The 27,352-nt window shown below is 39.6% G+C and overlaps 1 protein-coding gene across 6 annotated transcripts in view; it reads left to right on the top strand.

The window, feature by feature from the left end:
- The window catches only part of ush2a (Usher syndrome 2A (autosomal recessive, mild)), a 213,748-nt gene that overhangs the window by 1,234 nt on the left and 185,162 nt on the right, over positions 1-27,352 (top strand). For 5 of the 6 annotated variants that reach the window (XM_005915042.3, XM_042214207.1, XM_042214198.1 and 2 more), the window contains exons 2-5: positions 202-700; positions 1,236-1,450; positions 1,669-1,887; positions 6,681-6,846. In XM_005915042.3, the coding sequence (XP_005915104.1) occupies positions 227-700; positions 1,236-1,450; positions 1,669-1,887; positions 6,681-6,846 (1,074 nt within the window). In that variant the 5' untranslated portion in view covers positions 202-226. Of the gene's footprint in view, positions 1-201; positions 701-1,235; positions 1,451-1,630; positions 1,888-6,680; positions 6,847-27,352 lie in introns of those variants that run through there. The other variant, XM_014340158.2, reaches the window with a different exon arrangement.

Genomic DNA, 27,352 nt, shown 5'->3' with positions numbered 1-27,352 from the left:
ATGTGTGTGTATATGTGTGTGCCTGTGAGGGACAGTGTAACAGAGAGCTAAGAGTCATAGCTTCACCCCAGGAGCACTGGCCTGTAAAAAAATGTTACTGTTACCCTTAAAGCATGAAAGCATGACAGTCGTCACTTATTCAAATCCTGCTAGAACTCTTCCAAAAGAAATCCAAATTCAGAAACATCTCTCTGCCTGCAGGAATGTTCCAAAGTCCAGACCTGAGATGCTGGATCCCTCGGAGAAACTGATTCTGGAATGTTGTGGAGTGAAAGGCCTGAGATGGACTGAAGAGAAGGGAGACTGGAAAACAGAGGGAGGGGCGAAGGGAGACAATGTGCAAAGGGAAAGGCAAACATGGGGCATAGGACACAACAAATGGAGAATGAACAGAGGTAGAGAATCACTTCGTAAGTTATGTAATGACAGCAAGTGGGGAAATAGAAATGATATGCACAGAAGTTGGAAGGACAAGACAGACGCCTCTGGGATGTTGTCAGTTGCAGAAAAAGAGGGTGAAATTGCACAAAGGGAGAGGGAAAATAATCTCTGGCCCATCTTTCTGTGGCTGTTGTCCCTGAAGAACATCAGTGAACAAAAGATGAAAAGGCAGAACATCATGAGGATGAGGTGGCGTCATATTCTTTTCTGGTTACCTCTCCTCTTCCTCAGCCTCTGTCCAAAACCTGCTTCTTCACAGGTAAGAGCTGCTTAAAGGTTATCATTTCTGATTCAGATGCTGTTTAGAAGTCAGGTTAGGGTTACCCTAACCCATTAATAATAGTTCTGTCCAGGTAAGTTGAGACACTGCTGCAGTGAGTCAAAATAAATCTGAAGAAAAAAAATAATTACATCATTATTAATTTCATCGTGTAAACCTATGCTTTTTCTACATTTGTATCTGAAAACATCTTCAGATACATCATTTGCAAAGAGTACATTTTCCAGTTGAACTAATTCAAATAATATGCCTATATATTTAATTATTTTGCTTGTAAAGGTCTTAATCTTGATAAATACATCACATGCAATTGTAAGAGTTTCCTATACAAAGTTTTTTGTGTTACATTGTGATTGATATTGTTATTATTTCTTTGAAGTAGATTCAAATACAGTATATGGCCTTACAAGTTATTATTGTATCCAAATGTTTGTGGCTGCAGTCCCCAAAGCTACAAAAACATGGCAAGACACCAGGATTAAAGGGATTATCAGACTTTCTCAATCTTTCACAGGGACACTTCCCACGAATGGAGAACATTGCTGCCTTTAAACCCGTGTCGACCTCGCCGCCTCGTTACACCTGTGGCTTTCCAGAGCGGAGCAGCTACTGTCAGTCACCTTCTTCTCAGGCTGAACTGCTCACATGTTATCAGGCCTTCTGTGTCCAAGAGTGTCCCTATAGATCCTCTACGCCTCCGTATGCTCCGCTGCTGCTGGCTGCACACAGGTAGCTTCATTAAGTTCAGAGTAATGTCAGGTATTTTATTAGTTATTTTCTGTCGAAACCTTTAAGGCAAAGCAAAATTAATAAATTTAAAAAATAAAACAATTGACTTATTTATTAAATTGTGTTAATGACATTACAATCGGTGTCTTGCTAATAACTGCAAGTTATTTGGTTTCTTAGGGAGAACATACTGACATGCCTGCACTTCATTCCACCAGGGGTATCTGTGTAACTGAAGACACTAACGACACTCGTCCTGGTACTCAGAGAGAAGCTGGAACCTCTAACAGTTTCGATGGGATTTCTAGTGGATCCGGCAGTTTGTTGTTTCAGCCAGGCCAGGATGGGTGCCTGGTCACTCCCCCTTCACAGAAACTTGGAGCAATGGGTTCCCTCACCTTGGCATTGTGGATAAAACCAAGCTCTGCTAGAGAAATGTGAGTCTGAATTTTGTAAGCTGTAAGAATACAGTTGTCATTGCATAATTGGAGATAAGAATCCTTCTTTAAATCGAATCATCCACTGAGTACTGCTTTTGTTAAAATTGATTAATTATTAGTCTTATCATACAGTGCATTGTGCAGTACAAAATGCTTAGATGGCTTGACAGACAATGATTGTTTATTTCTTAACTCATAAGAAGCAAAAGACAGATGATAGCTGTGTGTGCATGTACATGGCAGCTATTTAAGTGTGTGTGTGTGTGTGCGCGCGCGTGCATGTGTGCGTGCGTGTTATCATATACGTTTTCTATTACTTGAGGTTTGGCTAATCTTTCAGTTGCATCATCCCTTCAAACCCCCTCCTTCTTCTGTAAAATGCTGCAGTTCTGGTAGTTGTTGGAAACAAAAAAAATATTTAGCAAAATGCATTAGGTTTTGATTGAAATGTTTTCTGTTTGATTGAAAGCCATGTTTACAGTCAGCAAAGAAGCCAATTAAATCAGGTGGAAAAAGGGAATTGGAAAGGCTAGTTCATGAAAAAGGGAAGCCAATCAGATGAAATAGAGGCAGAACATGAGAAGATGGCGTGGCTGTTTTCTTGACAAATCCTATTTAAAAAACAAAAAACAAAAACCTAAATGGTGAAATTTGTTTTGGGAAAAACACCATCACCATTGCAGTAAGTAAGTAAAAGGACAGGTAGGTCTGTGCCCGATGTTCCCTTTGTATGATTGCAACAGGTGAAAAAGACTGAATATCTATTTGATCCAATTCAGGTTTTATTTAGATCGTTCCAAATAACAACAACAGCCACCTCAAAGCACTTTATATTGTAAAGTAAAGATCCCAGACAATCAGACAACACCCTATGAGCAACCATTTGATTACAGTGGGAAGGAAAAACTTCCTTTTAAGAGGTAGAAACCTCCAGCAGAACCAGCCTCAAGGAGGGGTAGCCATCTGACGAGATTGGTTGGGGTTGAGGGGAGAAAGACAGGACAAAATACTAGGAATGGGTGAAACACACATGAATATTAAAATTTTATATAACCTCCTAGGACCTGGCGTCCACGTATGTGGACATCACATTTTGGGTTATTTAGACCAAAATACTAAATTTTTCTCTACAAGGGCCTGATATCCACTTACGAGGACATTATACTGTTACTGTTCTATCAAAATTTTAGACGAATACCCTCATTTGTGGCTCTTATTTTTCTTAAAAACAAAAATAAGGTAAAAAAAAAAATCTGGTAATTCTTTGTTTTTACATTCATCAGGCCCCAATATGCCCAAATATCAAAGAAAAATTAAAAATGCATGTCATGGAAGAGTTCGGGTCTTAAGAGGATAATGTATTTAAATATAGTCAATTATTAGTACTGGGTCTCAAATACTGTTATATAGCATCAGAGTAGTGCTACACTATCCTGTTGTAGCGATGACATATAAACCACTCCTTCTAGACCACTGTGAAGTTTAGTTAAAATGTGTATATATGATGATAATATGACATTAAATATGATTTACAAATATTTACATGAAAGAGAAAGCCCTGTGATATCGATCCAATAACAAGGAGCAGGTCAGGTCTGGTGAGATCAGTATAACCATCAGGAAACAATTAGCTGTCATGTCACAGACATGTTGTGTGTAAGAGACAGTGGATGAGAGTGTGCTGGTATGTTCCAGGCAAGGGTAGCGTGGTGCAGAGTTACACACTCTCAGATCAGCTTGCAATCACATACACATGCACACACTCACATAGACAAGGCGCTTGCCCACACTCAAAGAGGTCAGCTGGCTTTACTCCGCAACCCTATCTCTTCCCACATACAGCAACACTTAAGGCAGGTGATTTGAACAACATGGCATGTCAAGAAATTGAAAGTAAGCTAAAAAAAATACATAATGTCTTTGTTTAAATTCAAAAATTTAGCTGATAAAGCAGGACTAAATTGATTTGGCAGTGAGCTGTTTTTACACTGTCAGACTAGGGATGGACAGCTTAAAATAAAAGTATCAAACTAAATTCAGCTTCAGTTGCAGAGAAACCATCTTATCTTAACTGTAAAAATGTAGTGTCTGCATTAACCACAGGTTAACAAAATTATGTTATGCTAGTAGTGGAAAATGCAGCCTTGAGTTGATGGGCTCGGTCTCACGTTTGTAGTGTTCAAATGCATCTGACACTCAGGTAATGTCAAAGCAATAAAAAGCTTTACATAACTTTATTATATAACTACAGTAGTATTCAAAAGACTTGTAATATTAATTTATCTCATCAAGAAACATAAAATGATCTGGTGAAGTGTCATTATATTGTTTTTTTAATATGATCAGGAACAGTTTGCACCATTTTCACAAACAAGGACAGGTTTCCTGTTTTGTGGATTACTTGGAAATTTTGAGTGAGCTGTTAAGAATATTTGGAGATTTCCAGACATACTGCATTCACTTATTCAGCAGTGTACCAAAAAGATAAGTGTGACCAGGATCTTTACACTAGTGATAGCTCTGAAGGAGCTTTAGTCTAACACCAGACAGGCTACATACATAAATGTCAGTGTCTGTTAAGTTTAACTCAGATGGAGAATCATTCAGAGATCAAATCTCTCCTTTAAATTTCACGCTGTGATTTTTGTTTGTGAAGTTGTCTGTCTCAGGATTCAAATGACAGACAAGTCTTGTCTTGGTCTGTGGAACATGACACCTGTATGGCTGAATGCAACTGAATGGAAGTAATATCTCCCCCCCTTCACTCACTCTTTCTCTCTCCGTTGCTCTCTTTCTGCTGCTGTCGTTGGCTATCATTCTTTTGTAGTAGAGATGATCATGGCTGCCATCAAAGAAGCCAGATGAAAGGAGGTCTCTATCCTCACCTCTGTCCATCTTTCCTCACCCCACTCTCTGTGTCCCTCCCCCTCTTTGTGATTTCACATCCCTCCCCTCTGAACAATGAACAGACCCAGCCACCTGTTCTTCCAGACGATGGTTTTTACAACACTGTGGTTTGCTTTATAGAAACAGATTATGGTGATAGTAGCAGTGTGTATGTTGAGTATTGTGATGTACAGTTAGGTCCATAGGTATTTGGACAGCGATGCTTTTTTTTCTCCTCTCTGCATACTACCAAAGTGGATTTTAAGTCCAACAATAAAGATGTGATTAAAATTCAAACTTTCAACTTCAACAAAATGTTGTAATAACTATTCAGGAATTCAACCATTTTTAGACAAACAAAAGGGCTGGACAAGTTGTAAAGATAAGGATTGTTTGTAGTACTTGAAAATCCTAGAAGTGTGGTACTAACTTGGCTATTGTAGAGTGTTTCTATGTCTTGAGAAACTCTTGGTTTGCTTTTGCAGTATGCCTACTTTTATTATCCATTTGCACTACAAATTGCTGTCCAATCGGTTTTGCAGCAGTTGGCTGAATCTGAGCCCTGCACACCTCAGAATTCATGCTGCTACTTCTTTCAACAGTCACATCCTCAATAAAGAACAGTGATCCAGTTCTACTGGCAGCTATACATTTGACATGTAGTTGATAAGATACTCCTAAACTAATGTAATGTTATCTGTCTGAGATTTTTTTTCTCACTAGGTGTTTTTTTTTTTTTTTTTCTTTCAGCTTATTGACACTGACCTCAACTTTTCTTTGGACCTCATATTGAGAGCTTTAGTCAATTGCTACCAAATACAAGTTCCATCCTTAGAAATTCACTCCAGAACTTTTATCTGTTTAATTTGTCATTGAATTATGAGTCATGTGGACATGAAGTGGACATGAAATTGACATAAAACTGGTTGTCGGTTACTTGTCAAATTATTTTACCTCTGATAATAGGGGCCATGTATTTAAAATATTTGTATATTTTTTTTGTTAAAACTCCTTCAATTAAAGCTGAAAATATGCACTCCAGATATCTGGATTGTCTTTATTAAAATTCACTGTGGTGGTCAAATGAGAAAATTACAAAATTGTCTTGTTATCCAATAAACCAATAGGTTGACAGTCTAAAAATTGCTTAATTTTAAGTAAGCATATAGCTTTAAAACAAAGAAGCAAACATTTTTTACTGGTTTTCTGAAATGTGTGTATTTTTTTCCCCACATATATCATTCTTAATATCAGACTGCTGCTCACATAAAATTAAGTTGGACTCTGTGATGTTCAGGTCAATATGTATGGCCAGTAATAATTGCATACCTTCCTTAATAGACACTTTTATGTGTGTGTTAAAGGAAAAGTACTTGAAATAATTTCTGACTCGTGTTGTACTTATAGCAATTTACCTATTGGTGTTTTTTTTATATTTGTTTTCTTTAGCCTGTCTTTCTATCTTTCTCTCCACAGAGACTCACTTTTATACCTACGTGCTTGTACAGACATACATTCAAATGCTCTTTTTCTCTTGCATGTACCTAACTGTGATTTATAGGGTTTCCTGCTCTGGGTTCATAAAAGCCATGATTTCCCATAAAATGTCAGTGATGGTGGTTAATATGACACGTAGAGAGTGTGTGCGTCTGCGCCTCAGCGTAGCAGCGGAAACCTTACAGTCATGTAAAATATTGATATTCCATGTGAAAATGTCAGAATGAGAGACTGTGTGTAGTGTTGCTCAGCTTCATGGGTGTTAGAGTCCATTCTTCCCTTTGTTTCCTGAGGTGAAGCTTTAAAATTCTTACTGCTAAATATTCATGTGAACCTTTTTGGACTGTCAACTGATGCAGACATAATTGAATCCTTTATTGTTTATGTGTGTTTTTTGTTTCTCTCAGGATGCTCCTGGAGAAAAGTTCAGAGCAGCGGCTGTTTTTTTCTCTGACCGTGTCTGGGGAAGCTATCATTCTGCGATATGGTCAGTCCAACAATCAGACTTCTATGAACAGCTTTAGAACAGAGGGCAGACTAGGACTGGAGAGGTGGACACATCTTGTTTTGCAGGTGAGTAATACATAGTTTAAGTATCCCCATGGTGAGTCGTGTTAAAGATGCTATGGTTGGACACTGTCAGAGGTACATGAATTTGATCGTGTACATTTACACCCGGCCCGTTTGTAATCATTCTACCATGAGTTTTGTTTGTAGCTGCAGTACTTAGGGCTGTGAAAGCGGAATTGTCTCTTTTTATTATAATCTGATTTTCTCTGTCATCCTCTGTGTCTGTTTTACTCTTTCATTCTCTGTCCATCTTTTTCTCATCCACTCTGTGAGCTGGTGGTAATTATACTGGAAAACATCTGTTTTGGAACAGCTGCTGGGGCCAGGGGCATACACATTACTTCAGACACACAGACACAGATGCTTTCCTTACACTTTCAACACAATATTTCAAAAGTCTATGGCCTGAATGAAAACAAAAGCAAACAAAAAACAAAGCTGCTGAATTTTAGTTACTTAAGTTATTTGGGACTTTTTTCCGTGATTTGTACAATATAACAAAGAAAGTACAGTCTTGCCTGTACAACTGTATCATTTTTATTTTACTTAAATATTTTTCTAATTGTTGATTCTTTTAATATTTTTTTTAGATAGCAGTACTTTAGTGCATGCGCTTTTGTACATAAACTTTGATGTATTGGTTGATAATTCTTAACTAAATACATTTGTCTAATTAAGTTATCAATATTTTTTCCCAGCTAAACTTGGCATATATCGGTACAATTCAAGTGAACTTGTGAGTTTCTCAATGCAGTGCCTTTTTCTGTCTAAATATTTTACATATATATGTACTGTGTGTTTTCTTTGGGTTTCTTTGGTTTTATTCATTTTTATTTCTTTTTTTCCACACTATGAGTTGATGTAAGTTTTATATGAAGTAGAAATTTTAGGAAACATTCAGTAAGAAATACAAGGTGGTCTGGACAAAATGAGGCTTTCATTAGCACTGATCACTCTAAAATGGCAGGTAGTGAAGTGGAGAGAGTTTTGAGGCCCCAAATGGATCCCTATGTGTGTTGATGTGAGTGTTTCTGGTCCGTTGAAGGGTATCATTTTACAGATTACTCCACTGGACAATCTCTCTCTTTCAGGATCTCTGAATAACACTAAGGCTAGTGTAGGGGGAAAATATGGTTAACATGGTAAGCCTTAAATTCTTGCAACCTAAGTTGTATTTTTTTTCTGTAAAAACAGAACAAAACACAAATTTTAACAGGCATTAGTAGAATTTATCCTGTTAGCAATATGATCTGGAATTTAGCTGTTGAGTACAGCTGGCATACATTTTAGGAAATCCAGGAAAACATCTTCAGACATCAGATAAAGGCCTCAGATGTCTGACCATAAACAAAAAAGCATAACTTTTCCCATCAAACCTCCCATCAGACCTTTGACAAAACAGCATCAGACTAAAAACGGAAAAAAAACGCATCAGGCGATATAGTCTCAGAAAAAATGCATCAGACTAAAGGGTCTCAGAAAAATCAGCACCAGATTAAAAAGGTCTCAGAAAAAGCGACATTGGACTAAAAGGTCTCAGAAAAAAAGGGCATCAGACTAAATAGGTCCCAGAAAAAACGGCATTGGACTAAAGGTTCCATGCTTCTGACTAAAAGGTCTCAGTCAAAACGACATCAGGTTAAAAGGGCTCAAAAAATGGCATCAGATGATATGGTCTCAGAAAAAAACGCCATCAGACTAAAAGGCTTCAGAAAAACCACATCAGACGACACAGTCTCAGAAAAAAGTGAGAAGCTTCCTGCCAGCCAAATTATTTTCCAAGTGATCAGTGTGCGAGACTGGCAGAACATGGCTGTGTCCAAATTCAGGGGCTGCTTCCTTCAAAAGCCACATTTGAAGACCGATTATGTCAGAGTGAAATGATGAAAGCTGTCCAGTGTCATCCAAATGTGGCCAACAAATGCGTCCTACTTTCCTCAGTTTTGGAGGATGGGTCGCACCTATGCTTCGTCCTCCCTATACCAGGATTCATTGCAAATCAAGGTTGAAGGAATTTTTGGGGGAAAATGGTGGATGGTCAAACGAAGTGGTCCAGAAATAAACTTTTAAAAGTAAGTGCTGAGTTTTATCGCCCTCAAATATCCAGCGGAACAAATGTGAGTATAACAAAGACTCTTAAAAGTTACATTTAGCTAACTTTCGGCCAAGTTATGTGACATTACTGATATTGCCACTAAATGTGGGTTGGGTCCTCCATGATTTGGTTGGTTGGTCAGTTAGTTTGTTAAGTTAATTTCTGGCCAAGCTGGGTCTGTTTGGCTATGTGAAGCCAAATGTACTTAAAAGTTTTGGGGAGATGAGGAGAACAAATAGCGGTTCTCTGTAGTTTAGAAAATGGTGGAATCATTTAAAAGAAATTCTAGATGTTTGTTTCTTGTTTGCAGAGGTATCGCCAACACAAAATATAACAGCTTCATTCAGGGAATGACACAAATAAATTTGTGATGAATCACTGATGTTTTTCCTGCAGAAAATGACAGGGGAAAGAAGGAAAAATAAAGGCAAGCACAGACAACTTTGACAATGCTTTGATGTATCCAGAATATATTTAGTTAAAAAATGTTCTTAACGAAGTGGGATTGGGTTGGTTTTAGTGGAAAACGTATGCAGCTGACTTAAATAAAATATTCAAAAGAATTGCAAAAAGTTGTTTTTGCAGTTCTTGTCTTGAAGTTGTCTAAGTATTTTATAAGGATGTCATGTGTCTGTATCCTCTCTCCTATTAGATCCTATTACCCAAAAAACATCAGCCTGTTTTAATGCTCTTATATCTTTAAAATCTTAAGAAAATTATGATATTGGAACTTTTCATCCAGTACAAGAATATTTACTACATCAGTTTACATTTCATTTTATTTGAAATCTACAAAAGGATCACATCTTTTTAGTCTACTTTTAGCTGTTACTATGATATTGCCCTTTAATATAACTAAGTAAAGCTTTCAGACAGTCATACAGGTATAAAGTAATGTGAAATAGAAATAAATACCTTAAATTTGAACTAAAATGTAATATTTGAGACAACAGAGTTAAATTCCACCACTGATAACTTTTTAATGTATAAAAGTATACATAATACAACGTAAGACCTATTATATTTGTATCGTCAAAATGAAAAGAGACTAGTTTCATGAGCTACTCTAGAAAACTAGTTTACTAGCTAAAGTTAACATTACTGTTGGCTAAAGGGACTCAGGCCATGGCTGTGGCGTTCTAACATACACCTCTGATGAAACATCACAATTTTCTCCATCCATCCATCCATCCATTCACTTCCGCTTATCCTTTTCAGGGTTGCGGGGGGCGCTGGAGCCTATCCCAGCTGTCATAGGGTGAGAGGCAGGGTACACCCTGGACAGGTCGCCAGTCTGTCGCAGGGCCAACACACAGGGACAGACAACCATTCACACTCACATTCATTCGCACATTCACACCTAGTGACAATTTGGATTATCCAATTAACCTATCCCCACAAGCTGCATGTCTTTGGACGGTGGGAGGAAGCCGGAGTACCCGGAGGGAACCCACGCAAACACAGGGAGAACATGCAAACTCCACACAGAAAGACCCTGGCCTGATGATGGAATTGAACTCAGGACCTTCTTGCTGTGCGGCAACAGTGCTAACCACCGTGCCACCGTGCTGCCTACAATTTTCTCCAATAAAAGTAAAATAAATGACATAAAATAAAGACTTTCTCTATTTCGGTCGTCCACGGCTGTAGCTGCTACTGTCGCGGTTGCTAGGCAACAGGAGGTGCATTGTAGGCTTGGTTAGACCGTCTAATTTAACAGTCAGCTAGTCTTCGCAGGTCCTTCCTTTGCATTACCCGGCCTACTTAGACCAGTCCTTTGAAGGATGCAGGCCCTGACCTGATAACAGCGTCACCTGCTGGAAGCTTCTCTCTGAGGCACTTTTATCAGTAGCATAAACTCAGCCACTTACAACATCTCGAAACACCTTGCTACCATCCTAGCACCTCTTGTGGGGAACACCCCACATCACATCAAGAACTACACCGACTTCACCGACAAGGTCCAGAAACCTACCCTGGACCCAGATGAAACCATGGTGTCCTTTGATGTAGTCTCCCTCTTCACTTGCATACCTACCACGTAGGCAGTGGACACTGTCAGAAAACGACTACAAGAAGACGGCTCCTTGGAAGACAGGACCAACTTCACACCCGATCAGATTTGCACACTGTTAGACCTCTGCCTTACCACTACATATTTCAAATACAACGAGGGTTTCTACAGACAAAAACATGGCTGTGCCATGGGCTCCTCCGTGTCACCTCTTTTAAAGGGAGAGTACCCAGCCATTGGTACAGATATGTAGACAACACCTGGGTCAAAATCAAAACACGAGAAGTGGAATCTTTCACTGTGCACATTAACGCCGTGGATAAAAACATAAAGTTCACCAGGGAAGACACAAAGGATAACTGTTTGCCCTTCCTGGACTGCGCTGTGCACATTGAAGAGAATGGCAACCTCAACATTGAAGTTTATCGGAAGCCCACAAACACGGACCAGTACCTCCTCTTTGACTCCCATCATCCTCTGGAACACAAACTTGGGGTAATCAGGACCCTGCACCACCACCCTACACCCTCTAAGCCTGAAGGGAAAAAGAAGGAACACACACATGTAAAGGAAGCACTTTAAACATGCGGCTATCCTAATTGGGGGTTTATAAAGTCAGCAAAGAGGCACGGAAAAGAAGATCAGACACTAGCGAGGGAGGATAAGAAAGACAGACGCAACAACATTTTCATCCCCTATGTAGCTGGTGTATCAGAGAAACTCAGGAGAGTTTTTCTCCAAGCATGACATCCCGGTGCATTTCAGACCCAGCAACACACTCAGACAAAAACTGGTTCACCCGAAAGACAAAACTCCTAAACACAAACTTAACAACGTGGTGTATGCTGTACAGTGCAGCGAGGAATGCCCAGATCTCTACATCAGAGAGACCAAACAGCCACTTCACAAGCGCATGGCACAACAGAAGAGCCACCTCCACGGGACAAGACTCAGCAGTTCATCTGCATCTTAAGGACAAAGGTCACTCTTTCGAGGATGCCAGTGTTCACATTTTGGACAGAGAGGACAGATGGTTTGAAAGAGGAGTGAAAGAAGCCATCTATGTCCACTGTGAGCGACCATCTTTGAACAGAGGCGGTGGTTTACAACACCAACTGTCTGCCATCTATAAGCCAGTTTGGAGATCGCTTCCCAGACGCCTTAACGACCACTCACATCCTGGGCCATCTGACCTCAGGAAATCACATGATAGGGTGGGGCCAGGTTTCACAATGACCTCACCAGAAACCCGGGCTGATTGTGACCCACACCCGCTTTCACACCTTGGCTCATGTGATTAGGTAGAGGATCATCAGGGGGTCCTTTGTCCCTCTTTGGGGGGAAACTCCCACTGGGTTTAAATCTGGGACTCTCCACCATTTGACCTTAGAACTGAAGAAGCTTTTCGGATGAGAGGTGAAACGTCTTCAAGCAACTCAAAGAAGTCCAGACGCTTTTCTTTCCAAGCTCCTTAGACTACGATGACCTGGATGACTGAGAACCTTCACAGACACATTTTATCGGAGACATTTTAGTCTGATGCCATTTGTTCTAAGACCATATTGTCTGATAATGTTTTGTCAAAAGTCTGATGGGTTTTTCAATGGAACATTATGCTTTTTTGTTTATGGTCTGACAATGTTTTCCTGAGACTTGAGGATTTCCTAAAATGTACACTTTAATATATGCAGTTCCATATATCTCTTGGCAGTGTTCAGATGGTTTCCCCCCAAGGATTTGTGTCTTCTCCCAGGATTGAACCAGTAAGGCAAATGTGTAAACCACAATTCTATGCCATAAGACACCATACAGTAACTGTTAACAATGGAGAAAAATCTACCGTGGTCACCTTTCTATGTAAACTCAGCACTTCGAGCCTAGATTTTACTGTAAATGAGCGCACGCCGAATAATGCTGAAAAGGGTTTTATGATGAAGCACATGGCAGGTATAATGAGGTTGTATCTAAAGTAAACACAAATGGCGTAAAATATAAAAGTGGAGGGGACCATGTACAGCTTAAAGTATTAGACAATAAAACAGGATAATACTCAAAAGTCCAGTCTCCAGTTTCAAATAAAATTATAAAAGATTTAACACTAGAAACGGCAAAGGGGTTACTTGGACTCCTTTGGTATTTAAAAATTATGCAACTTTGTTAAAAGAAAATCCATCATCTCATATTTCATGACTTTTCCTAAATTGGTTTTATTCATCATATGGTGAGTATTGGGGTGTATGGGATAAAAAGAAAAAAAAATATGACCATTTATGCCTAGAAGTGCTGAAGAAATCGTTTTGACCCTCATACAAATCAGTGTAAAATCCTGTGCTCAACAGTTACTGTGCCTCATATGCATCTTTTGATATGAAGGTTGCTACAGTTTTATTCAGAGCAAGCTATATGTAAATGATGATTGAATAAAGAGAACTGTAGTTGGATAAAAGATAAATAATTATTGTAGTGGTGAATAAGTCAGGAATGGGATATTGAACTGGTGTGCAGTTGAGGAAGGTGGATTACTGGATGCAGAAGCTGTGCTGAAATTATTGTCTAACTGTGAGCAGACTGCAGATACCAATTTATTTTCAGATTCTAAAATATATTTTATTTTTTCAAATCTATAATGAAATAATCTGAGTCATTTGTTAAGACCAGAATTGTTTTAGATGCTAATAAAATGTTTTGGAATTTTGTTTATTGATGACCTTGCTTTTCGTATTTTTAAAAAGATATATCTAAAATTTTCTTTGTTAATACCATGTGTTCTCAAAACACAGTAAAATAAGTTCCATAATAACTAAAGTGGATGAGTGCTTTAAAGTGAGCTAACAGTGTCAAATGTAACTACATTAATGAATGTACATTAATAGCACCTTCGTTTTGCATTTAAATGGTTGGGAAACCAGGAGTTCTGAGTACGTTATCCATAATGTGCAATGCTTTAAAATGAAAATCTTTGTGTCTAGCCTGAAAATTTGACTTGACAGTCTAGTTTACAAGCTTGCTGACTGGTGTTGATGGAACAGTACTTTGGCAGTCTAACATGTTGTTGGCTAAATGTAGTTTTGCTGATGGCTCAGTTGGTTGCTAGCGTGTGTACAGGATGCGTGCCTCTGGGGGTACAGTTGTCATATATGCCTTTGTACAGTATGCTTTATATGTTTGTTGCATATTAGTGTAGGCATGGGAGAGTACAGTAATTTACTAAAAGTGTGTTACGTTGGTGCCCCTTGAAGGTGTTTCAAAACTTTGTATGCGTTTGTTTTTGTGAATTCTCTGTGAATCAGTCTGCCTTTTGTTTAATGGTATGGTGATGTGATCTGCTTTGACCATTCAGAAGAATAACATAATCATACTTGACACTTAAACACCATTCGCATACCCCTGTTCTCCTTCACACACACACACTTATCTACTGGCTTGCTACACAGACACATACTCGCAATTCAGCGGTAATTTGTAACAGTCTGTCAGCTACAATACAGATATTACCCTATGAAGGAACTCTGTAATTTAGAAACCTTTCTTATTCACATATAGCACACACACACACACACACACACACACACACACACACACACACACACACACACACACACACACACACACACACACACACACCCGTCATCTGTCGGTTTGTAAAGATCAAAACACCAAAAAAGACAGTCAAAAGGAATGCGGGTTTCCAAGCGCCAGGAGCAATTCACACACACACACACAGGGGTGCCAGGAGCAAGGTGCTGTAGGGATGCTGGTGCTCCCTAGGTAGTTGTCTTATCTGATTATGGTAACGATGTAGAGAATAGCGGAGGAAAATGTTGCCTGGGGGAGGGAGGGAATGACAGAGGAAGAGAAATGGGGGAAGCGGGGATGTGGCTCAGTGTAGTTAAGTGATAGCTGTAAAGTCAGTCTATCATTGGACTCACCTTTCAGTGACTTTTTGCAGGATATACTAATAATTGATAGTTGTCCATAGAAAAGCATCTGCTCTACAGCTGTGGATGAAGAGTTCAGTACAACTAGTCTCACACTGACTGATTTGTGTATAAGAATAATTTGGTGTGGTTGGTCTTTTGTTTTATTTTAAGTGTCACAATGTCAAACTTAAATGAATTATTAGAGTCATGGAGCTCTTTACTTAACTTTTGTGCAAATAAATTATGTCAGTCTTGAGGTGGATCTACTGTAGGAACTGAGATCTTGAGAAAATGCACTTGTTTTCAAAATCTGGAAATGTTACTCGTGCACCATAAATTGTGTTTTTTGTTTACTGAGTTATCGCTGTTGCTTGTTGTAAATGCGTCTGTGTTAGGAAGTCTGCAAGTGTTATCTTTATATGATAAAATGTTGTTATATTGATGACACAGTTTTTAATTGCTTCTACTCAGACACAGGTTCTGTTGTAGCTTCAGAGTGCTTTCATGTTTTTCAGCAATCTCTGCATGGTCTAAGCTTACGTTAAGTGAGAACAAAGTCAACTGAGTTTGGAAATCCGGGGAAGTGGCTTTTAAAACCCACTGAATTTGTTCTAAGTAAAGTCTTTCCTTTTAACCTCTCTTTAAAGAGCTTGTTAAAGAGCTAATGCCTAAATTTGGGTCCTCCACGGAGAGGCTTTCTTATGCTGCATTTCTGTTTATGATTGATAGAAATTAGGGCATTTTGTACATGAATGCATCATCTTGGGATCCAAAGAACATAAGCACTGTTTATCAAGGTGCAATAACATTAATTAGGAACACAAAGGAATTCAGTAATTAATCCACAGTGTATGCTTGGGTTGGTTGGCCTTATTTATGAATTGTCAGTTTCACCACCATATCTCTTTCAGTGTTTTATTCTTGTAGAAAGCTCTGTTCACATAGAGAGAGAAAACTGCTCATCACACCTACAGATTCATATTGTGGTGAGCAATGGTGAGTGGTGGGACATATTTTCAACAATGAAATTTTTTTTGCCACAAAAAAAAGGATCGGATTCTGCCCTGATACTACCAATCTGTCCAAAGTGTACCCCACCTCACGCCCTATGGTAGCCCTATGGCACCGAACCCCCCTCAACCCTGATGAGGATAAGCAGAAGAAAATGAATGGATGGATTGATGGATCTGATTCTTTATGTAGACATTAAAAGTAAATGTTTAAAGAGAAAATAATACATAGAAATTATTTATCTTTTAATCCTTTTGGCCTGTAGCACCTTAGCCTTACCGGGCTTACTTGGATTGTTTTGGAAAGGCAGTTTATCCCATAAATAATTTACATCGTCTGTAGGTTGATTTGGGTTGCATGAGAGAAAACGATTTTTAAAAATGCTTTTAGACAATTAACCTTCCTTAATCTGAACAAATGCTAAATGAATGATTGAAGTTCACCAAATTTATGTCCCAGTGTCATAAGTCGTGTGGGAAATTCAGTAGTAGCTGAGCATGATGAAGAAGAATTGTGAGATAAATCAGATACCAATAATATTAAAATTGTGAACTCTTGTCCTTCCTGGCATGGACAACCAGTCACACTGGAAACTTTCATTTCTTGCTATTAAATATAGTAATATATGAAAGAAGAGGATGTACACATTGGCTCAACATATACTTAGAGAGTCCCAGCCATAAAGACAGAGAAAAAGAGTGGGGAAACTGACAAGTTAAGAAAACATGACAAGTCAGTATGTCTCTGGGTGTCATTCTAAGTTAAGGTCCAGTCAGGATTACAAGGACACACATGCAGACACACATCTGTATCAATGTATTTATTGGAGGGAGTGAACTATTTGTTCCCATTGCTCTCCAATTTATTCTAAGGACTGTGACAGCTCATCTGTTTCACTAATCTGCTCTTAGACACTTTGGCTGCTAAAACTTCTACTGCATGTCATAATACCCTTAATGAATGTTTTCACGCACAATTATACTCTGGCCTGTGTCTTTGTGTGTATATGGACTGGTGTAGACTTGGCAGAGAGCTGCTATTTTGAACTAACTCGCCTGATAACACCACAGTCTTTGGAAACACCCACCTTTATTACCTACACCAAGGAGGTTATGCTTTTGGTAGCGTTTGCATGCACGTCTTTCTTTCTGTAAATGTGATAGTGTGAAAAATCTTAAATGTATTCTGATAAAAGTTTGGTTCATGTAACAATCTATTAAAATTTGGCCTACATCCACCAAGGTCTGCAAGATTAACTTAATTATTTATTGATCAACAGTTGACAGCCTTATAACTTTGAAATTATGATTTTTACAAGTGTTGCGTGTATTGTCAACATATAGAAAGTATCATGTCACACGATACTTTAAAGTAATGTGCAATTTTTGTACATTGCACTTTATGTAGTCCTGTGTTGTCTACTATATGTCATATGTAGCAGTATGGTCTTGGAGGAAGGTTGTCTCGTTTCTGTGGGGGGGACACAATAAACCTTAGGTCAAAACTCTTTTTCACTTGATATTTATTACTAAACATTTAAATTAAATTTTCTAAACAACAAAAATCTCTTTCTGCAGTACATTAATACTGGGTGCTGGTAGTACTTAAGCAAGTTTTGACATAAGTCTACTACTGGCTTGGGGCAGTAAAAAAAAAACATGCTGGACAAGTCGATTGGCCAGTTTAACACAAACACCCATGTCTTTAGCTGTGATGCTAACTGATTTGATAAAGTTAGCTCAGCTGGGGGTTTTTTGGGGGGGGTTTTTTGGGTTTTTTTGGGGTTTTTGGGGGGGGGGGGGGTTTAGTCAAATTTCTTGAAATCTGATTGGGGTTCTTAAGGACATCAACACAGGAAGTGACAATGTAGTGAGCGGAGACCAAAAAAAAAAGTTAGTGCCATTCAGTGACTTAAATCATAGCTGGGCAAGATAACCATTTTCTCACCTTCGTGATGAGGGGGTTGAAGTGACTGCCAATATCAATACAGAAAGCTGTCAGTTGGCATAAGACAGGATGGCAAATACATTTGAGGATAACCTACTCAGCCAGAGCCTGGAATGTCTGCTAGTAACCAGCTGTCAACTACAAAGCGATTCGAGATGAGCAAACCACTTCCTGTGGGGATGGTTGTTTAGTGCCATGGAAAACATACTTCATTTGTTGAAAGGAAGACATGATGAGGGAATACAGGTACAGTGAAGGAAGCCTTAAACTTTTGACCAACAAAAACTATATCAAAGCAGAATGGCCAGTTTCTGCTGGCCAGTTAGTCCATTTCCAAATTCTTGAAGTGTTGCTGACAGAAGATTTGATTTGACTTAGTGATGAGCACACCTCTTAAACGTTTGTGAAATATGAGTTGCTGACTCAAATTCAAAGTGCTATATATTTTTTAGAATGAATAGAATTTCTCCTTTTAAACATCTGATAGTACAGGACTTTGGGCAAAATCTGCTGTTTGTTTAAATCTGACTTAATACAAAAATCCTTTATAATGTTAGTTAATATTATGCGCTTAAAATAAATGTAGAAGTTAAAAGGTTTTTTTGTGTGTGTAGGAGGCCTTACATGTCATATACTGTAGAGACAAGCAGATTCACTACACTCTGTCCAATTTGCTTCTCCTGGTTTTGGTTTTGTCTCTGTACCACCTAGAATGGCAGAGAAAGATGGAGATACGCACTGAAGGTTACTTTGTGTTAGTTTATACTTTGCATAAGCATACACTATGTGTACATGCAAGGGAGCGTTTTATGCACCCTTTTGTATGCTCTCTGCATGTGTTTGTGTGCACCAGATTACATGCATTTATGTGTGCTTGTCTGTATGTGTGTGAAGGTGAGGCAAGGTTGTTATGCAGGGGTGAAGTGGACACCTCTATGGTAGCCCTCTGCCTGCTGGCACTGGAGGCAAAAGGGCACAAGACTGGCATCAATTACATAGAGAGAAAGGTGTGTGTGTGTGCATGCCCATTGTAGATTTTTTTTTAGCCTGAAATTAATTAATTAATTTAACATCAGTGGTTTAAGTTAGTGTGTAGTGTGGTCCAGCTTAGTGGTGAGAGCAAGGCATTAATAGAAGCAGGGTTAGAGGTTTCATTCCCATTGGAGCTTGGAGATATGAGAGCTAAAAATGCATCCGGCTAGGGTTCTGCAAGGTGCTTTAGATTTAAAAAAGAAAAGAAAAAAAAACTTTTCACACTTTTCACTTGTTAGAGCAAAAGGAGCTGTTTGTTTAATTTGGTTTTATTTAATTCAGGTTTATCGGTATAGCGCCAAATCACAACAATAGTCAAAGTATTCTTTACTGTAAGGTAAAGACCCAACAGTATTCTGGAGAAAACCTTAACAATCAAGCAACCTCCTATTAGCAAGCTCTTTGCAATGGTGAGAAGGAAAAACTCCCTTTTAACAGTTAGAAACCTCCAGCAGAACGAGGCTCAGAGAGGGGCAGCTATCTGCTATGATTATCTTCAACTTTCTTACATTTTAGTGTGGTTCTGTATCTGCCCTCTTGCACCATCATCTAGGTGTCACAAGTAGCAGGGAGAGGAAGCAGTTAGTAGAGGTTTATTCCCAATAAGAGAAAATGTGTTGGAGAAATTTCAAGCTCAACATGGCCCAAACTTAACCTGGTCACAATTCACTGGTGCATCCATGGCTTCTCAGCGAAAACAAGAATATCTTCTCTAACTGGGCTAAATATAAACAAGGAAGAATTTATTAATTTCTTTTTTTAAATTTTGATAAAACAAGAAAAAACTACATTGAACAGACCATTTTGAGGAAAAAATGTATTTGATTTGTCTCATTTCAGCATCTCTCCATTTTTACAGAGTAAATTCTCAGTATGTTCTCGTGAATGTTTTTTGTTAAAGGGATCCACTTTGCTTTTTGCTCTGAAAGAAAAAGTCTGAGAATTATGGTCTTTATTAAAAGGTTGGTGTGTCACCCTCTCTCTCTTTTTTCCTCTTTGTCTTTTTTTTTTACCAGAAGATAATTTTCTTTTCCTCCCTTTCTCATTCTCTCTCGCTACCTCATCTATCTCTCATTCTCTCCCCCTTTCATTGTCTTCCCTCTCCACCTTCTTTGCCCTTCCCTCTTTCCCTCTCATTTTACTCACACACAGTCTCTCCCTCTCTCACTCTCCATCTCCCTGGGGACAATTTTCTTTTCTTAAATAAACTGTCATAGCTAGTGTTAAAATATGGGCCTTACATGGGGTGAGCGCGGCAAGGCAAAGGCATGGGGCCCTGGGATGGTATAAAACATGGATAATATGCTGTGAGAGGTAATTGTATCTTTTAGCGCTGAGATGAGTAGAACAAATGTGTCTCCTCCCCATCTTTTCTCTCTCTCTCTCTTTTCCTTCTCTCCTTCTTTTCCTATCTCTTCCTTTACACACTTCAGCCGTGCTAATATGATAGAGAGAATATTGGCCGTACATCAGAGCTGCTAACAGTTCATAGTGAGTAAGGGCAAGCATAGAGGGGGGATGTGGGACTAAAGAGGGTGGGAGAGGATTGGAGAGTGAATAACAAGGAGAGGGAGGGTGATAACAGAAGAGACGGACTGAGAGAAATGGAGAGAGGAAAGGTGAAAATGTGCCTGAAGATGCAAAAGTGACATGCTGATGACACACAAAGTCAAAATCCACTTACTGATTTCACTTTGCTTGTTTTGCGTGTGAAGGGTGAGAACAGGGATAGCTTGGAATATGGAATTAATCAGTTTCCAAAATATTAAGTTAAGAAAGAGATCTGAGAGCATCTAGTCACACAACACCATGACAAGGCCTCGGTCCCTCTGGTTCAAATGAAAACTTGAACACCTACTGTCTTAAGCTTAATTGTAAGTTAGCCAGCTGGATCCAATCAAGTAATCAGATTTTGATTAAATGAGCTCTTAGGAGCTCTCGCTTCTGCAGAGAGACACCTCTGGCTGCTATCTCCATATCATATATAGAATCAATACATTTTCATGGTAATGTGAAAACATTACTTTGAATTTGACAATTTTAAAGTCACCTTTGGTGGAGGGTTTTTTTTTTTTTTCAATTTTGTCTTCTTCTTCTTCTTAGTCTTTGTTGACCTGACCCAACTGCTCTTCCTCTCTGTGCCCCTATTTTTTTTTGTTTTTTGTCCTTTTTATCTCATGTCTTTTACATGATGCTCAACTGTAGAATTTTGACAGCACCCAAGCATTACGTTATATTGAACTTAATTCTGTTTAACTGATGGTGACTCAAAACCATCATCCACCATCATTAGTTTTAACCATTTAAAAACTATTACTATTACTAGGTTGTTTAAATAAGACTGAGCTATAAATAGTAATAGTTATATATTTTTTTCCTTTTATATTGACTTGAATCGCAGTATCTTATGCTAAATATCTTCACCACTGGGGTTACTGGGACTCCTACTTTTGAAACCATATTACATGTGCTCTAATCATGGCCATTACTCTTCCGTATTCACACCAGTTTATTTTATTCTTTGTAATTTTAGTTGCTTATTCCTTCCTTCCTTCCTTTTTTCCTTCTTAATATTAAGAATAATTTTGCCACATACATCTCCTTTCTGGTGATGCCTTTATATACTTTACAAAACATCTCCTTTTATGTGTCACTTATTCTCGCCTGCTACTTTTCTCCAGTCAACAACAGTATTGTTCTCTCATTCACTAAACTCTTCACTCCAAACTCATAATATCTCTTGTTATTTCTCTTTCTCTCATTTTGTTTTTTTATGTCATTCTCACTGTCTTTATTCTTTATGTCTCTGTCTTTATCCCCCCCCCCCCCCCTTCCATTGACAGCTTCACTGGCTGTGGAATGAGGTGTGTTATCAGTGAGTGGCATGTCAGTCAGTCACAGGGCAACATAGCCCAGAGGAGAGATGCAGGGGGAATAGAGCCTGGTGAAGTACGATGTGTGGGGGCTGTGGCAGGAAGTCAGGGATTAGAGGAGGTAGAAAGAAGAGGATGAGGTATAAGAGGAGGAGACAGTGAAGCATAAGCTAAGCAACATGATTGGATTGTCCAAGAAACAAAAAGAAAAGCCAGGAGAGTATAATTCAAGTGAGCAGGGTGGAGAGATCAGGGTAAAAAGTAAAGATTTAAGGTATAAAGAATGATGAGAGCAAAAGAGTTGATGGGAGGGAAGTGTAAAATGTGGGAGAGGGGTAAGGTGGGATTCTGTGTGAGAAAGGTCAAACAGTAACAGTGCAGTGTATATAAACTAGTGTCTGTGAAAAACTTGCATTCAAACACCCATGTGCTCATGTGTACTATCACGCTCAGCTCTGCATAAAGCTTAGCATTCCTCTAGTTGTTAATAGAATAATCTGACAGCAGTAAAATAGATTTCTCTCTTAAAATACTTTCTTTTTTGAATCATCATACTTTTTATGCTATGCCCTACCTTTGACCCTAAGCATCTTAGGGCATCAAATACATGTTAGCATCAAATACATGTTCTTTTTTATAATAACAAATATATATATATAAGCTATGGTAAGGAAGGGCTGCTGACCTGAAAGATAGGATCATGGTGAAGCTGGAAACCTAGACTCTCTGTAGCCGATTACCAAGACTATGTGAAGTACCCTCTGAAGGTCTACTAAAAGATGTGAATGCAGCAATACTTAAAATCCCTACTGTGACCATCCCCCAAACCAACCAGCTGATCTATACACAGCAGCAGTCCTCACAGAGATGTTTGGCTGTAAGATGAACAGCCACAAGGAGCAGTGTCCTACATGGAGAAGGAGACTAGAGGCTAAGGTAGCATAGAGGGAAATTAGTCAACTATCGGAGCTACAGAAAGGTGCGATGAAGAAGGTGCCTAAGAAGTACAGTAAGCTGCCCATATCTGAGGCCTTGGAAACTGCCAAGGAAAGACTCACAGCCTTAGCCAGCCAATTGAAAAGGTATACCAAAGAGATAGAAAGCAGGAGAATAAACTAGCTGTACTTTGCTGAACCATCTAGGGTGTACTCTCAGTGGCAGGGGAACAACATGAGAACAGCCCCACCAAGGCTGGAGATGGAGTAATACTAGAAGAGCATCTCGAAAAATGATGCAACCCATAACTGCAATGCTCAGTGCTAGCTAGTGGAGCTAGGAGCAGACCACAGCAACCTCCTTGAACATGGCCCGGTATCCATCACAGTGGCAAACATCCAAGAAAGGGTCCCAGGTATAGATAATTGGACAGCACCAGGCCCAACATGATTCACACCTATTGGCTGAAGAAACTGACTGCACTCCATGAGCATCTGGCAGCACAAATGAACCAGCTGCTAATCAACGAGAGACACCCAGAATGGCTAACTGACAGCCAGACAGTCCTGATCCCCAAGGATCCCCAGAAGGGAGTGGGCCCATCCAACTACTGGCCAGTAACCTGCCTCATACCACATGGAAGCTCCTGTCAGGCATCATAGCGGCTAAGATGAACAGGCACATGGGTCAATACACGAGTAGGGCAAGTAACTGGAATTGGCAAGAATAACAGAGGGGCAAAACACCAGCGACTGGTAGACAGAGCAGTCGCTCGAGATTGCAAGAGCACCACCAACCTGTTCACTGTCTGGATTGACTATAAGAAATCCTATGACTTAATGCCCCTCACGTGGATGGAATGCCTAGAACTATACAAGATCAACAGGACCCTAATAACTTTCATCAGACACTCAATAGGGATGTGACAAACAACACTAGAGGCCAACTTCAAGCGAATTGTACCATCAAGTGCAGGATCTACCAAGGAGATGCTCTGTCTCCACTGCTCTTCTGTACAGGCCTGAATCCCTTCAGTGAGAGCATTGGCAAGACTACGGATACCTACTACAGAATGGAGCATTTGTCAACCACCTCCTCTATATGGGTGCCATCAAGCAGTATGCCAGAAGTGAACGAGACATGGATTCACTCATCCACACAACTAGGGTATATAGCAATGACATCAGAATGTCATTTGGACTGGAGAAGTATAATTGGATGGTAACAAAGAGAGGGAAGGCCGTCAGAACTGAGGGGAATGAACTACCAGAAGGGAACATTGCAGATATCAAGGATAGCTACAAATACCTGAAAATCCCACAGGTAAATAGGAATGATGAAGAAGCCACTAGTGAATCCACAACCACCAAATACCTGCAGAGGGCCAGGCATGTCCTGAAGAGTCAGCTGAATGGGAAGAACAAGATCTACCTGCTGAATACAGAAGGAGATAGAAACCACCAACATCAAGACAATAAAGCTCCTGACCATGCATGGAGGGTATAGCCCCAAATCCAGCACCCTGAGACTGTATGCTAAGCAACAGGAGGGAGGTTGAGGATTAGTGAGTGTCAGAACCACTGTCCAGGATGAGACAACGAATATCCATGATTACATCAGGAAGATGGCCACAACTCACCATGTGCTTAGTGGATACCTGAGGCAGACGAACCCCGAGAAAGAAGAAGAGCAAGGAGAAGAACCATCGTGGAAGGATAGGCCCCTTTACGGTTTGTACCACCGGCAGATATAAGAAGTGTCTGACATTCAGAAATCCTACCAGTAGCTGGACAAAGCTGGACTGAAAGACAGCACAGAGGCACTAATCATGGCAGCACAGATACAAGCTCTCGGCACAAGATTGTTAGAGGCTGGGGTCTGTCCCACCAGGCAAAATCCCAGGTGCAGGCTGTGTAAAGATGCACCTGAGGCAATCCAGCACATAACAGTAGGGTACAAGATGGTAGCAGGCAAAGCATACATGGAACGCCATAACCAAGTGGCCGGAACATCTGTGCCAAGTAGTGATAGATATAGCTATACTGATGGATAGCAACATGAGGAAGAAGAAACACGGGAAGCTTGAAAAATACCAAGGCCTGAGAGAAGAACTTGAGAAGATGTGGAGGGTGAAGGCAATAGTGGTCCCAGTGGTAATTGGAGCACTTGGTGCAGTGACCCCCAAGCTAGACGAGAGGCTCTAGCAGATCCTAGGACAACATCTAAGATCTCTGTCCAAAAGAGTACAGTCCTAGGAGGGTATAATAGATTTCAAAATTCTGCCGTTTTGCTCATGGTTTCTGTATCATGATGAGCTAAACTTTTAATCTGTGACAGATGTCTATTTGTAACACCATTTTGAGTATGGTAGACCATACTCAAAATAGTAGACCTTCTGAGCTACAGCCACGGGGTGGCCACGGGGTGGCTGCAGCCCACGGGGTGGCCACGGGGTGGCTGTAGCTCAGGTGGCAGAGCAGGTCAGCCACTAATCAGAAGGTCGGTGGTTCGATCCCAGGCTGCCTCCTGGCTGCATGCCAAATATCCTTGGGCAAGATACTAACCCCATGTTTGCCTACTGGTGGTGGTCAGAGGGCCTGGTGGCGCCAGTGTCCGGCAGCCTCGCCTCTGTCAGTGCGCCCCAGGGCAGCTGTGGCTACAATGTAGCTTGCCATCGCCAGTGTGTGAATGTGTGTGTGAATGGGTGAATGACTGAATGTAGTGTGAAGCGCTTTGGGGTCCTTAGGGACTAGAAAAGCGCTATACAAATGCAGGCCATTTATATAATCATCTAAAAATGTAAAGTTTATATAAAATTAAGGAAATTTGTTTTTTGTTTATTATTTCTTTGTTTAACAATGCTTCTTGGCAATAAATCCTATACCATTTGAAAGCCTGTTTATTTTCCCCCTAAATGGTGTCACATTTGTAAGGAAAATACATTTGTGGGTTGACCAGCAGAGCTGAGTGTGTGGGTTGCACCAATGAAAACTGCCAATGCCAAACATCTTATTTTGTTGTTGGCTTCTGGTACCCCAAGTGATGAAAATCAGTTGCCTTATTAGTGCTGTTCAGCAATGAATCCATATTGTGCCTATGACAGTTGGATCGTAGGATCAAAGTGTGGAGAAGACCCTGATTGCTCCACTGATAGGGTACCAAGCTTGGTGGAGGCAATGTGGTGGTGTTGGACAGAATCTACCTCACTGGAAAAACAGGCGTTGTCATCATAGGAGGCATTCTCAGAGCATAGAGATATCAAGATGAAATTCTTCAATCAGTGACAGTCCCATATCTCCAAAGTCTTCACCTCAACCCTAGTGAACACTTGTGGGATCAGCTTGGGTGTGCTGTTTGTGCCAGAGTGATGGTTCTTCTACATGCTGCTGAGGCCCCCGTATGTTAAATTTCCGATATGTCTTTTTCCTCTGAGACATCCAGTCATCCAATTCAGTGACACCAAAATAGCAGAATAGGCTGTTTGGCGTTGGCAGAGAAGAGTTGAAAAGTTGTTGTTTTTTTACTCAACTCTGTTGCTCATTGTACACATGCATTTTCCTTACATATGTGGCACCACTTAAGGGAAAAATAAACAGGCTTTCAAGTGGTAAAAGATTTATTTCCAAGAAGCATTTATGACAAATACAGCACCAAGAGAATGACAAATACAGCATTAAATATGGAATATGTGCAGTGTATATATTTCAAAGGGACATGTTTCAATACATTGCTGATAATTTTACATTAAAACAGGGGTTTTAAACTTTTTTTTATCATGCCTCCCACCTGCACCCCCTGCAGAAATTGAACCATACCAGAAAAGAAAGAAAGAAATAGCAGGTTAAACAGGTAATATCACTTGAATGCATGTGGATGTGATGTAATGAATATTTTACAGCTGACTTTTTAAAAAACTTTTTTTGCTGATCCTTATGTTTGGTATTGGTTGCAGGTATTATATTGATATAAAATGAGAATTATTTACAATGGGTAATGTTTTTATATGACCAGAATAGCAACTTTGAGATGTTTTTTACTAGTACTTTCTTAACTGCCTTTACTTTTGTGGCCCACAGCTACGAATTTAGCTTAGGAGAAACACTGCTGTCCACACTGTGTACTGACCCATGGCTTGGCAGGAGTGTGAAAATCGAGAAGAGCTTTAGTCAAAATGCCAGTATACAGATCACTAAAAGCTTTCCACTCAGGGTGTTTCTGGGCTTTTAGAAAGGCTTAGGTGGTACTGTTGCCAGTGGGGTGAGTTTTGCGCCATGAAAGGGCGCTTAAAACTCCCAAAGAGGACAAAAAATAAATATCACAGTAAGAAAAAACTATTTAAAGTCAGACTAAAGAGCTATACAACTCTTTGATATATGTTTTAGGGGAAATATAGTACCTGGAAATCCTTTAAGGCCATCAGTTTTACCACTGCAGTGAAAATGGGGATAATACAATGTAAAATAAGAATAAATAAAGAAAATGTGCTGTTTCTGTTTTATTATAGTTTAATTTTCATCTAACATCAACTGTGGTATTTTGATCAATGTAGCAGAAGAAGCAGTTTTCACACTGAAGGTATACAGGCCAGAAACTAATGATGCTTCTGCAGCTATAAGTAGTTGCATGGACCACAGTTGGTGCAGAGTTTGAGTTTTAATATTCAATTTAGTTTAGGACTGAA

The sequence above is a fragment of the Haplochromis burtoni genome, unplaced genomic scaffold, assembly GCF_018398535.1.
Source record: "Haplochromis burtoni strain Fernald_Lab_line unplaced genomic scaffold, NCSU_Asbu1 Contig_11, whole genome shotgun sequence".
NCBI lineage: Eukaryota > Metazoa > Chordata > Actinopteri > Cichliformes > Cichlidae > Haplochromis > Haplochromis burtoni.
Note: the sequence above shows the minus strand (reverse complement) of the source record. Positions and strands in the feature narration are given on the sequence as shown.